General features: G+C 51.2%; 1 protein-coding gene and 1 long non-coding RNA gene across 4 annotated transcripts in view; one reads left to right on the top strand and one right to left on the bottom strand.

Annotated features, from left to right (window-relative positions):
• USP12 (ubiquitin specific peptidase 12) overlaps positions 1-13,968 on the bottom strand; it is an 85,624-nt gene that overhangs the window by 23,775 nt on the left and 47,881 nt on the right. Inside the window, exon 5 of one of the 3 annotated variants that reach the window (XM_045017168.1) lies at positions 12,165-12,236. The exons of the other annotated variants lie outside the window; for them this stretch is intronic. Within the exon in view, the coding sequence (XP_044873103.1) occupies positions 12,180-12,236 (57 nt within the window). The 3' untranslated portion in view covers positions 12,165-12,179. Of the gene's footprint in view, positions 1-12,164; positions 12,237-13,968 lie in introns of those variants that run through there. 3 annotated transcript variants of the gene reach the window in all.
• The window catches only part of LOC123370516, a 101,002-nt gene that overhangs the window by 60,502 nt on the left and 26,532 nt on the right, over positions 1-13,968 (top strand). The window lies entirely within an intron of this gene.

The following is a 13,968-nucleotide window of genomic DNA, read 5'->3' as shown; positions in this document are numbered from 1 at the left end:
AGAGGTAGTCCAAGATGGAGTGGATCGGGACCTCGGTGGGAGAAACATTGTGCGTTTCGTAGCAGCAGGAGAAATGCTTCCACTTGGCCAGATATGTTAACCGAGTGGAAGGTTTCCTACCACCCAGGAGAATCCTGTAGTACCGAGGCAGAACAATGTAACTCGGATCAGTTTAGCCACGCAGCAGCCATGCTGTGAGGTGCAGGGATTGCAGGTCTGGGTGGTGAAGTTTGCCGTGATCCTGCGTTATGAGGTCTGGGCAAAGAGGCAGGGGAATCGGGTTGGCTACCGACAGGTCTAGCAACATGGTGTACCAGTGCTGCCTGGGCCACGCTGGAGCGATCATGATCAGGTGCGCTCTGTCCCTGCGGAGTTTTAGCAGGACCCTGTGAACCAGCGGGAACGGTGGAAAAGCGTACAGCAGATGGCTCGTCCACGGCATCAGAAAAGCATCCAAGATCGAGCCCGGGGAGAGGCCTTGGAATGAGCAGAACTTCTCTGTCTTTCTGTTCTCGCGAGAGCGAAAAGGAATATGCGGGGAAAGCCCCACTTCCGGAAAAACGGAATGGATAACGTCCGGACGAATCGAACACTCGTGAGACAGGAAGGATATGCTGAGGCGATCCGCCAGAGTGTTCCGGAGCCCTGGGAGACAGAACGCTACCAGGTCTATCCATTGGGCTGTGCAGAAGTCCTGGAGCTGGATAGCTCCCTGCAAAGAGGGGAGGACCATGCTCCTCTGTGCTTTTTTATGTAATACATGGCCGTTGTGTTGTCTGTGAACACTGAGATACAACGGCCTTGCAGGTGCTGCTGAAACGCCTGGCACACAAGGCAGACTGCTCTCAGCTCTCGGACATTGATGTGCAAGGCCAGCTCTTGAGCCGACCGAAGGCCTTGAGTGCGAAACTGACCCAGGTGAGCACCCCAGCCGAGAGATGGGGCGTCTGTCATGAGGGACACCGAGGGGTGAGGTGGATGGAACAGCATCCCTGCACACACCAGGGAGGGCGTCGACTCCCAGTCGAGGGAGCCTAGGATGCTCGGGGGGATCGAGACGACCATGACTATGCTGTCTCTGCCCGGGTGGTACACCGAGGTGAGCCACGATTGAAGTGGATGGAGTCGAAGTCTGGCAAGTTTGGTTACGAACGTGCAGGCAGCCATGTGACCCAGGAAACCTAGGCAAGTGCGAGCCAAAGTTGTCGGGAAGGTCCGTAGACCTTGTATAATTGTTACCATCGCCTGAAACCGAGGCTGAGGTAAGCAGGCTCTGGCGAGACTGGAGTCCAGGATGGCCCCAATGAATTCTATTCCCTGTGTGGGAATCAGAGTGGATTTCTCTATATTGATCATCAGGCCTAGACGCAGGAATAGGTCCTTGTCGATGCCCACATGACTGGTAACTTGGGCCCTAGTGGTCCCTCGAATGAGCCAATCGGCTAGATACGGAAAACATGTATCCGAGGGTGGCGGAGGGAGGCGGCGACTACAGCCATGCACTTTGAATACATTTGGGGCTGTATAGAGGCCAACCGGGAGGACCATAAACTGGAAATGATGATGGTTGGCCACAAACCGGAGGTACCTTCTGTGTGGAGGATAAATGGCGACGTGAAAATAAGTGCCCTTCATATCGAGGGCGGCATACCAGTCTCCGGGATCCAAGGATGGGATGACGGTACCCATGGATACCCTGTGGAACTTCAGCTGTATCATGAACTTGTTGAGTTCCCGCAGGTCTAGGATAGGTCTGAGACCTCCCTTCGCCTTGGGGATTAGGAATTAGTGGGAGTAGAACCCTTTGCCCCTTTCGTCCTTTCGTACCTCCTCTATAGTTCCGATGGTGAGGAGCGTCCGCACCTCTTGCAAGAGGAATTGCTCGTGAGAGGGGTCCCTAAAGAGGGACGAGGATGGATAGGCTTTTGCCCCATTGGTGGTTAGAAGGACCCTGATTTTGGCCCCTTTGGGGTCCTGACTGTCGCCTACGACCTGTTGCCACGCCTGCTGGCAAAGTCCTGTCTTTGTCTAGGCGCAGGGTAAGGGCGGTGAGGCTGGGGACGGAAAGGTTGGCGCTGAGTCACCGGCATGCGCATGCTGAGAGAAAGCGCAAAGTGACCCTGCTGCCCTTTAGGCTTTGCAGCCTAGGGTAAGGTGTTTTTTTTTGTTTTGTGGAGAACAGGCCTTTGCCATTGAAGGGCAAGTCCTGTATAGTGTGCTGCAGCTGCGAGGGAAGGCTCGATAACTGGAGCCATGAAATGCGCCTCATGGCCACACCCGAGGCCAGAGTCATGGCAGTGGAGACAGCTGCATCCAACGAGGCCTGGAGGGAAGCTCTCGCTACCTTCTTCCCTATTTTCCAGGAGGGCATCAAACTCTTGACGGGAGTCCTGAGGAACCGACTCCGTAAATTTGCCCACCGCCGCCCATAGTAGCGGCTAAGCAGGGCTTGCTGGTTTGCCACGTGAAGTTGCAGGGCCCCCGCCGAGTACATCTTACGGCCCAGTAAGTCCATTCGCCTAGCCTCCTTGGATTTAGGGGCTGGTGCCTGCTGGCCATGGTGTTCCGTCTCACTGACGGACTGGACAACAAGGGAGCAGGGGGGAAGATGTACATATAGGTACCCGTAAGCCCTGGAGGATACCATGTACTTGCGTTCGACTCCCCTGCCTGCGGGCGGGATAGTGGCTGGAGACTGCAAGATGGTATCCGCATTGGCCTTGATCGTCCGAATGAACGGTAGGGCCACTCTAGTGGGGGCGTCAGCCGACAGAATGTCTACGACTGGATCCTGTATCTCCGAGACTTCCTCCACTTGGAGATTCATATTGAGTGCCACCCGTCTCAGGAGGTCCTCCTGGACGACCTCCTGATCTGGTGGGATCTGGGAGTCCGGTGGCTGAACCGGGGCTTCCTCCATACCAGTCGGAGGGGGACGGCTAACTGTCGCCTCTGGCACCCAGTGCTCTGACGGAACAGAGCGAGATGGGATCACAGGTAGGCCTTTGGCCTGATGGCACGTCCAAGATGTACAGGGTGACCACTGATGGGGGTCAGGGTCCTGGGCCTGGGGCACCTGGAAGACTCTGGTGGGCACATCCAAATCACAGTCCTGCGCGTATGAACTGTCTGCGCGGGACGACACTGATGCATGTCTGGATGGCCATGGAGGAGCTGAAAAGCCCTGGGCAGAGTCTCCCTCTCTAGCTGACGTCGCTCGACGCGGCACCGGGGATCGGTACCGGGAGGCATACTGGTACCAGGAGCGAGAACGGGACCTGTGACCGGAGCGGTGCCGGGAGGTCAACCGAGATCTTGAGGCTTGATGTCGGGAGTGGCTACGGGAGTCCAGTGCCTGGAGCAGTGCCGGGAGCTGGATCGGCGCCGAGTGCACCGGGCCGGCGAACGGGACGCTGATCGGTGCTGCAAGTACGACCGGTACCGAAATGGAGAACGGTGCCAGGACTGCGAGCGGCGTCGGCACCTGGATTGGCGACGGGACCGAGAACATCTGCGGGACCGCGATCATGAACGGTGCCGCTCTGCGGTGCCGACGCAGGGTGGTCTGATCAAGGCAGGCTTGCCGATCGACTATATAACCCGCACCGGCGGTGCCGGGGGTTGAGGCAGCGCAGGTGCTGTCATTGCAATCAACTCCCTTGCTGTGGAAAATGTCTCCGGCGTGGAGGGAATAGTGAGCTCAACCATGGCTCGCACCGGGGAGCGTTCAGGCACCGGAGTCGACGGCTCTTGCGTGGCCGGAGTCGACGGTGGCGATATTGTCGGTGCCGCTGCAGGTATCGGGGCCGGGCGGTCCGACTTAGTATAGCGCTCGGGCTGCGGAGCAGGCAGCTCTGAAGCAGTTTAATAGTGAGCTCAACCACGGCTCGTACCGGGAGCTTTCAGGCACCGGACTCGACGGCTCTTGCGTGGCCGGAGTCGACGGTGGCGATATTGTCGGTGCCACGGCAGGTATCGGTGCCGGGCGGTCCAACTTAGTATAGCGCTCGGGCTGCGGAGCAGGCGGCTCGGACGCAGCAGGAGTCTTGTGCCTCTTCATCCTCGGGGAGAGGGATCCGTGCCAAGCGGACGTCGGTGCTGGTGATGGCCGGTGCCGAGAAGCCTTGGTGGTACTGGCGATCCGGTGCCGAGGGAGCGCTTCTTGAAGACTGACCAGCGCTCGGTGCCGAGGGCGGAAGAGTAAGAGCTGCCTCCCTCAGCAGCTGCTTGAGACGAAAGTCTCACTCCCCTTTTGTTCTCGGCTTAAAGGCCTTACAAATGCGGCACTTATCTGTTAGGTGAGATTCCCCGAGGCACTTAGGAGAGGATCTCTTGTCGGCATCAGCTTGTAGCCGGCCGAGCACTTGAAACCCGGTGAACCGGGCATAGCACCCGGCACCGGGTGTGGGGAAGGGGATAATCCCCAAACCCCTGTGAACTATACACTAACTATACTACAAACGAATAAAGTTAACTACAACTATATAAATCTGAACTATCTATACAAGAATTAACGAAAGAACTACGAGTAGCTAGGGAAGTGGAGGTCAGCTAAGTTGCGCTCCACTGTTCCAACGACCGACACGGGCGGTAAGAAGGAACTGAGGGGCGGATGGGTCGGCAGGGGTATATATCCGGCGCCATAGCAGCGCCACTCCAGGGGGCGCCCAGCCGACCCACCAAGTGTTGCTAGGGTAAAAATCTTCCGACGAACGTGCACGCGGCGCGCGCACACCTAATTGGAATCTATATGAGCAAGCACTCAAAGAACTATATCATCTGCTCAAGAAACTCCCAAAGAAGCACAGGAACAAATCTACACTGACACACCCCTAGAGCCCCGACCAGGGGTATTCTACCTGCTACCCAAAATCCATAAACCTGGGAATCTTGGACGCCGCGTCATCTCAGGCATTGGCACCCTGACAGCAGGGTTATCTGGCTATGTAGACTCTCTCCTTAGGCCCTATGCTACCAGCACTCCCAGCTATCTTCAAGACACCACTGATTTCCTGAGGAAACTACAAACACTATCCTAGCCACTATGGATGTAGAAGCCCTCTACACAAACATTCCACACAAAGATGGACTACAAGCCATCAGGAATAGCATCCCCGATACCATCGGCAAACCTGGTGGCTGAACTTTGTCTTCACCCACAACTATTTCAGATTTGGGGACAATGTATACCTTCAAGTCAGCAGGACTACTATGGGTACCCGCATGGCCCCTCAGTATGCCAACATTTTTATGGCTGATTTATAACAATGCCTCCTCAGCTCTCGTCCCCTTACACCCTTACTCTACTTGCACTACATTGATGACATCTTCATCATCTTTACCCATGGGAAGGAGGACCTTGAGGAATTCTACCAAAATTTCAACAATTTCCACCCCACCATCAACCTCAGCCTGGACCAGTCCACTCAAGAGGTCCACTTCCTAGACACTACCGTGCTAATAAGCGATGGTCACGTAAACACCACCCTATACTGGAAACCTACTGACCACTATACTTACCTACATGCTTCCAGCTTTCATCCAGACCACATCACACGATCCATTGTCTACAGCCAAGCTCTAAGATACAATCACATTTGCTCTGATCCCTCAAACAGAGAAACTCCTACAGAATCTCTATCAAGCATTCTTAAAACTGCAATACCCACCTGGTGAAATGAAGAAACAGACTGACAGAGTCAGAAGGGTATCCAGAAGTCACCTACTACAAGATAGGCCCAACTAAGAAAGAGAACACCACTAGATGTCACCTATAGCCCCCAACTAAAACCCCTCCAGCGCATCATCAAGGATCTACATCCTATCCTGAAGGACAATCCTTCACTCTTACAGACCTTGGGAGACAGGCCAGTCCTTGCCTACAGACAGCCTCCCAACCTAAAGCAAATACTCACCAGCAACATCACACCACACAACAAAAACACCAATCCAGGAACCAAACCCTGCTACAAACCCCACTGCAAACTCTGTCCACACATCTATTCAAGGGACACCATCATAGGACCTAACCACATCAACCACACCATCTGGGGCTCATTCACCTGCACATCTACCAATGTGATATATGCCACCATGTGCCAGCAATGTCCCTCTGCCATGTACATTGGCCAAAGCAGATAGTCTCTACGCAAAAGAATAAATGGACACAAATCTGCCATCAGAAATCATAACATTCAAAAACCAGTAGAACAACACTTCAGTCTCTCTGGTCACTCAATAGCAGATCTAAAAGTGGCAATTCTTCAACAAAAAAACTTCAAAAACAAACTCTAACATGAAGCTGCAGAATTGGAATTAATTTGCAAACTGGATACCATCAGATTAGGCCTGAATGAAGACTGAGAATGGTTGGGTCATTACAAAACCTAAACTTAATTTCCTCAATACTAATTTCTCCCTACTGTTACTCAAACCTTCTTGTCAACTGTCTGTAATGGGCAACTCTCTTACCACTTCAAAAGTGGTATTTTTCCTCCCTTGGTATCCTGCTGTTAATTGATTTATCTTGTTAGACCGACCTCACACTTGGTAAAACAACCCCCATCCTTTCATGTATTTATACCTGCTCCTATATTTTTCACATCATGCATCTGATGAAGTGGGTTCTAGCCCACGAAAGCTTATGCCCAAATAAATTTGTTAGTCTCTAAGGTACCACAAGGACTTCTTGTTGTTTTTGTGGATCAATAACTTCCTTTAAAAGAAATAAGGCAAAACACTCTAAAGTCAGGGATATGACTAGGATTGCTTCTACAACCCAGGAATCCCCTTCTGCTGCCCAAAAAGGCATTGTATGTTAACATTACTCTACAGCTATAATGAAGTTTTATCTAGAGCCCTAAAAAGGTGACATTCTTCCACCACACATTTTCTACCTCTGCGCATTCCCTTCTACTTGCATACTCTCCTATATATCTATGTATGGTACTTATTTGAGTGCCTAACAATCTAAGAAGAAATTACTTACCTTGTGCAAGTAACGATGGTTCTTTGAGATGTGTATCCCCATGGGTGCTCCACTGTAGGTGTGCTTGCATCCCTGCGCTGCTGATCGGAGAACTTCGACAGTAGTGTCCATTAAGCCTGCACATGCACCGTCTGTCCTTGTGCCCTTCCACGAGGCTAGCTACTGTAGGCAGGCTAACCCCCCTTAGTTCCTTCTCTACCAAAATCATTGACAAGAACTCTGAAGTAGAGGGGAGGAGGGTAAGTTGTGGAGCACCTATAAGGACAGCAGCAAAGAATCCTGTGGCACCTTATAGACTAACAGACGTTTTGGAGCATGAGCTTTCATGGGTGAATACCCACTTCGTCAGATGCAAGACGAAGGACACACATCTCAAAGAACTATTGTTACTGCACAAGGTGAGTAAATTCTTCTTCAAGTAGTGTCACTATACGTGCTCCACTGTAGGTGACTCCTGAGCAGTATTTCTGCAGGAGGGCTTGGACTTCTGAGTTGGGTCACTTACAGATCACTACTGTGGAGCTGAAAATGACATTGGATGGCAAGTCCCCAGCGATCACAAAATGTTCTGCAAAAGAATGGATTGACGTCTATGTCACCTGTCTACAAATGACTGAGATAGGGACATTTTTGAAGAAGGCAATGGATGAGATCGATCTTGTGGAGTGTGTACCAATAATATTTGGAGGCGTCATATTGTGTACTTGGTAACATTGTTTAATGCAGTTTGAGACCCACTTGGAGAGTCTCTGGGCTGATATTGCTGAGCCTTAGGAACTTTCCACAATGGGGAGGAAAAACACAGGGACTTCTTAAAAACTAGAACAGGGGTCGGCAACCTTTCAGAAGCAGTGTGCTGAGTCTTCATTTATTCACTTTAATTTAAGGTTTCACATGTCGGTAATACATTTTAATGTTTTTTAGGTCCCTCTGAGTCTATATATTATATAACCAAACTATTGTATTGTAAAATAAACAAGGTTTTCAAAATGTTTAAGAAGCTTCATTTAAAATTAAATTAAAATGTTGATTTTATGCCACCGGCTGCTCAGCCCGCTGCTGGTCGGGGTTCTGCTCACCTAGACCGGCAGCGGGCTGAGTGGGGCCTGCGGCTGGGACCCTGGCTGGCAAGGGTCCAGCAGCCATAACCCCAGACCGGCAGCAGGCTGTGTGGGGCCGGCACCCGGGACCCCAGATCAGCAGTGGGCTGAGCAGCTCAGCCCGCTGCCGCTCAGGAGTTCCATCCGCTGGCTCCTGCCAGCCGGGATCCCAGCTGCTGGACCTGCTCAGCCCGCTGCCAGTCTGGGATCCTGGTCCTGCCCACATACAGTGGGTAACTACCTTCTCCCTGGTTCTGGCCCATTCTCTTCCTCTCTCTCTGCACTAAGCTGAGGGTGGAAGTGCACTGAGCACAGGGCTGGGGGTGAAGGAGCAGGCTGGGGGTTGGGGTGTAGGGTCTGGCCAGGAGCTAGAATGAGGGAGGGGGCTCAGGGTTGGGGCAGGAGGTTTGGATGTAGAGTGCTTACCTGGGCAGCTCCCATTTTGTGCAAGGGGTGCAGATGGGAATGTGGGGTGGGTGGGTGCAGGAGCTCCCGTTTGGTGCTCAGGGTGGGGGGTAGGGATGTGGGGGGTGCATGGGGTGTGGGGGGGCTGGGTATGTGGGGAGGGTTCAAGAGTCAGGAGAGAGAGCTGGGGGCATGTGAGGGGGTGCAAGAGTCAGGATGTGGGGGGTGCATGGTGTGTGGGGGGCCTGGGTATGTGTGGGGGTGCCAGAGTCAGGGCTGGGGTTGTGGGGGAGAGGGTGAAGGAGTCAAGCAGAGGGCTGGGTATGTGTGAGGAGGGTACAGGCCTCAGGGCAGGAGCCTGGGGGTGGTGGTGCGGGGTTGCAGGGCTCAGGGTACGGGGCCTGGGGGGGGGGGGCTGCAGGGCCCAGGGCAAAGGGCTGGGTGTGTGTGGGGGGGGGCAGGGCAGAGGGCTGGGGGGTATGGGCTGGGGTCGTGGGGTGCTCATGGCAGGAGGCTGGAGGTGATATGCCCCTATTCCACCACCCCCTTTCCCTAAGTCCCTGCCCCCGTTTCTTCTCTGCCTCCTCTGGGAGCAGTGAGCACGCTGACTCCATTCCTCCCCAACCCCCTCCCTCGCAAGGGCCATCAGCTGATCAGCTGGCAAGGAGGGAGGGACGGAGAGGAGGAGGAGGGGCAGGAACCCAGCTCACTGTGGGAAGAGGCTGGGGAGGCTAGCAGGACCAAGCTTCTGCCCCCTGCCCCCATGGGAGGAGACGGGGGCGGAGGGCAGAGAAGAGCGGGTCAGGCTGGGCTAGATTTTAATGGCACGCTGCTGCGCAGCATGCCATTAAAAAAAAAAAATCGGCTCACATGCCGTCTTTGGCATGCATGTCATAGGTTGCCGATCCCTGAACTAGAAGGTAGAAGGCTAGGCTCTCCAGACATCTAGAGTGAGTAATATATCCTCCCTATTGTCTTGTTGAGGCTTGGGGTAGAAGATTGGAAGGTAAATTAATTCATATGAAACAGGGAGGTTACTTTAGGAATGAATTTTTGATGTAGTCTGAGGTAACCTTGCCCCGAAAGAACACCGTGTAGGAAGGACATGTCATTAGGGCCACTATTTCTCCTATTCTCCTTCCCCTATCAGGAAGGCTGTTTTCACTGACAGGTATGTAAGTGAACAGGTGGCCATGGGTTTGAGGGGAGACCTGGTCAGTCCTTTCAGTACCAGGTTTAGGTCCCATGATGGGGTAGGGAGTCAGGTTTCTGAGGAGGTAATCGTCCAGATAGGGGTAAATCATGATCCTTTGGGAGAGTTAAGTGCACAGCCACTGAGAGAACCTTGGAGAACACTCTTGGGGTGGATAGCAGCCTGAAGGGGAGTAACCTGTACTGGTCTTGTCCCAAAGGTGCCACCTCCGTGGGCAACCCCCATCAGCTCTCCTCTCCCACTCCTCCCCCCAGTGCCTCCTATCCACCGTGATCAGGAAGAGGCCGGTGGGGGCAGGGGCTTGGGAGAAGGAGTCGAGTGGGGGCAGGGTCTGGGGCAGAGCCAGAAATCGAGCACCCACCAAGCACATTGGAACGTCAGTGCCTGTGTCTTGTCTTAGGATGAATCTGATAAATCGTCTATGAGATGGTAGGATTAAGATATGAAAGTAGGAATCCTGAAGGTCAAGAGTTGAAAACAAGTCTCCCTGTTTCAATGCTGGAATGATCATTGCTAGAGAGTGACCATCTTGAATTTGAGCTTTGACAAACTTGTTGAGAGCTCTGAGGTCCTGAATGGTATTAGGAAATAGTGAAAGCAGAACCTTTTGCCTCGTAGATGGTGAAGTACTGGTTCTATGGCTCCTAACTGGAGGAGATGATTGACCTCTTGTCATAGTAAACTCTTGTGAGAAGGATCCCTAAAGAGGGGTAGGGAAAGCTGTTGTGGAGGGGTCAGGGAGGTAAAAGGGATCTCTAAGACCATTGATTCAAATGTTATGCATTCCCAGGTGCTGAAGAACATTGCTAGATGGTGGCCAAATGTGTGGATAGCAGTGGTCACCTGTAGCAGTTGGGAGGTGGTCTTTCGACACCTCGACCAACACATCAAAATTGGTGCTTGAAATTGACAGCTGGAATGAGGAAAACTGTAGGCCAGATGGTTTACACCTTGAGAATTTATTTTTCTCCCTCTCTGTGGCTCGTAGTAACACTGAGCTGGGTATTGCGAGGAGTGTGGTTTGAGCTGGGGCTGCGGACTAAATTTCCTCTTTTGTCCTGGCGTGTAGATGCCCAACGAACAGAGAGTACCCCTAGAATCCTTCAGGGTGTGAAGAGAGGCATCCATCCAAAGGGAAGATCTCCAACTGTTGACTGTACTTCCTTTGGGAAGACCGACAGATGTAGCCATGATGCACATCACATAACCTCCACCATGGAGGCAGACCTTGCTGCTGTGTCAAAGGCAGATTGTAGTCTTGTCTTGGCCATTGTCTCTCTTGGATAATGGCTTTAAATTGGTCGCAGTGAGACTCAGGCATTGTTAAATAAAATTGTTGTTTTGAATAGTTTATATAGTCATATTTTGCCATCAGGGCTTGGTAACTGGTGATTCGAAACTGAAGCATGGCCGAGGAGTATGCTTTCCTCCCAAAAAGGAACTAGAAGCGTTTGGACCTATCATAAGAAATAGAATTCATCTGCTGTTGGTGGCCATGGGAATTAACAGCATCCACCATGATGGAGATGGGTGGAGGGTGGGAGAAAAGGAATTCAGTCTCTCTCGCTAGGACATAATATTTTTTTGTCTGCCCACTTGAAGGTAGGTGCCACCGATGCTGGGGTCTGCCAAATGGTTTTTGTGGGGTCCAGAATAGACTCACTAATTAATTTTTGAGGATGAATGGAGTAGGTCAGAATCGATGATCAGTGTCCTTGACTTCTTCTAGTGGTATTTGGAGAGTATCTGTCACTCTCTTTGCTAGGTCCTGGAAGAGGTGAAAATCATCAGCCAGAGATGGTGGGGGAGGCATGACGACCTCCATCCAGGAAGAAGGATATGGTCCTCAAGGTCACCTCTTCCTCAACAAAACCTCCTTATGGTTCTTTCCCAATTACTTCTGGAGGTTACGAAGCTCTGGACGCCACACTGGAAGGGGTGCATCTCAAGGGTTCTTGGGTGGGGCTAAAAGCCTGAGAGGCATGGCAGCAATATGCAGTCCAATGGTCCAGTATGGCCGCAGTGGTTGTGGTGGTGCCCATGGTTGGCTATACCATGATGGCAGTGGTGGGGTCATCTGAGAGTATGCTCGGTGGCCCTGTTGATATCGGGCACCATAGGGAGCTTGGGAGGAGTACTGATATACTGCCTCCTTTGGTTCACTATCCAAGCCCGCACTAGAGAGCAGGGGAGCGTGACAGGGCAGCAGGGAAAACTCCCATGACAAATGAAGACTCGGTATGGAAATCCCAGTACCGAGGAGACTCTGGAACATCAGATACACAGAGGTCCCTTGAGTGCCAGAATGCTAGCAGTACTGACCAACTCGGTGCCACTGTCGGTACTAGGGAGGATGGAGATCTTGCCTGCACCGATCGTTCTGGTGTGAGATGGGACGTTGATGATGGTACCGATGGAGAAGAGCATACCGGCAGTGCCTTCTTAGTGCAGTGCTTACTTCTGTCCTTGTCCCTCAGTGCCGTTGACTTGGTGCCTGAGCCCACTGCATCCATAGGCTTGTCAACAGTACCTATCGTCATAGATATCTGTGAGCAGGGGTACCGGGCTGGGATTATCTTGGTGCTGACGGTACTGAGGATACCAAGCATGCCAGAGATTGTTTGCAGCTATCTCGGGGCTCACTGTGGGAACTTCTTGCTCTCTTTTTCGATGATTTATGAGCGGGGTCAGCGCCTGGTTTCTTTGATCCACAGTTTTTAGATGTTTAAGATTGTGGGGAAGACTCATGTCTGCCAGGTAACTCATGGCACTAGTCCAGAGAGGGTTGGAGGGCCGCCTCCATTAAGATGATCTTCTGTCTCAGCTCCCTATCGTTGCGAGACCTGGGCCTCAGTTGCCGGTAGAGACCACACTTTTGTTGAATGTGGCCTTCCCCAAGGCAGCATAAACTCTGAGAGTGATTAGAAAGAGGCTATCCCTGTTACATACAAGAAAGGCACTTCCTGAAGTCCAGTGAACTGGGCATACCCTGTTGGGGGAAGGGTCCCCCAAAGAAAAAAGGTGGGAATTTTTTTTTCCAGGGAGAAAAGATAAGATAAAAAGCAAAGAACTAAAACTATAACTAAGTACTAGGAGACTAACTACAGAAATGCAAAACAAAAGCAGTGGTCATAATGCACTGCAAATAGCTCAGTCTCCAGCCAGGGAGAGTTGAGAAGGAACTGAAGGCAGTTAGCCTGTGTGCTGGCTAGCCTCTTGGCGGAGCAAGAGGACAGACAGCACATGTGTGGGCCTAACGGACACTGCTACCAAAGTTGTCTAGCAGGGACGCACGATACTTACAATGGAGCACCCATAGGGATACAACTCAAAGAAGAATATTTTTATCCTCATAACACCCTCGTGACATAGGAAAATACTTTTATTCCTATTCCAGAGATGGGAAATTGAGGAATGGAAACACTAAGTGACTTGCCCAATGTCATGCAGAAAGCCTGTGATGCAGCAGTGAACTGAATTTCATTCTTCCTAATCCCAGCCTAGCATACTAATAACTGGACCATACTTCTTCTCATTCTGCCCTCATCACCATAGTATCCAAGTACTTTAAAAACATTAATGAATTTATCCTTATAGTACTCCTTCTGAGGAAGGGAAGTATTATCCCTATTTTACAGAAGTGGAACCAAGGCACAGAATAGATAAAGGACTTGCCAAAGGTCTCACAGGGACTTTGTGGAAGGTCCAGCAATTGAAACCTAAACTCTGGAACATTAGCCTAATGTCTTAATCACAAGTTCATTCTTTTTCCTTTTCCTAAAATTTTTCCCATATCTTTTAACTATTTCAAGTATTAATCAGAAAACTTTAAACTATTTTCACTCAACCATATTCACTGAACTGAGACAATCTGGTAGGTTGGCCATCACTCTTCCCTTATATCTTGAGGGAAATTCTGTATGATCCAAGAGTCAATTAATATTACTTTTATTTTCCAATAGCAGCACAGTCATAACATGAACACATACTACCAACATCCCCACCTTCTGAGCCAAAATCCTGATAAAATCTCTACTGAAGGAAATATACAGATAACGGTTCTGTTACTGCATAGCTGGTCCCAGAAAACTTACCTTTGCTTAAGAGCAGCCATTCCACTTCCTCGCAATCACCTTCCATTTGTACCACACAAAAGCCAATAAACAACTCAACATCTTCCTGAATGGACACAAACTGGCCCATGACCAAAGCGGATGTGTCTAGGACAGCAGTTTTCAAACTGTGGGTCGGGACTAATAGAT

This window comes from Mauremys mutica, chromosome 1 (assembly GCF_020497125.1).
Source record: "Mauremys mutica isolate MM-2020 ecotype Southern chromosome 1, ASM2049712v1, whole genome shotgun sequence".
Lineage (NCBI taxonomy): Eukaryota > Metazoa > Chordata > Testudines > Geoemydidae > Mauremys > Mauremys mutica.
Note: the sequence above shows the minus strand (reverse complement) of the source record. Positions and strands in the feature narration are given on the sequence as shown.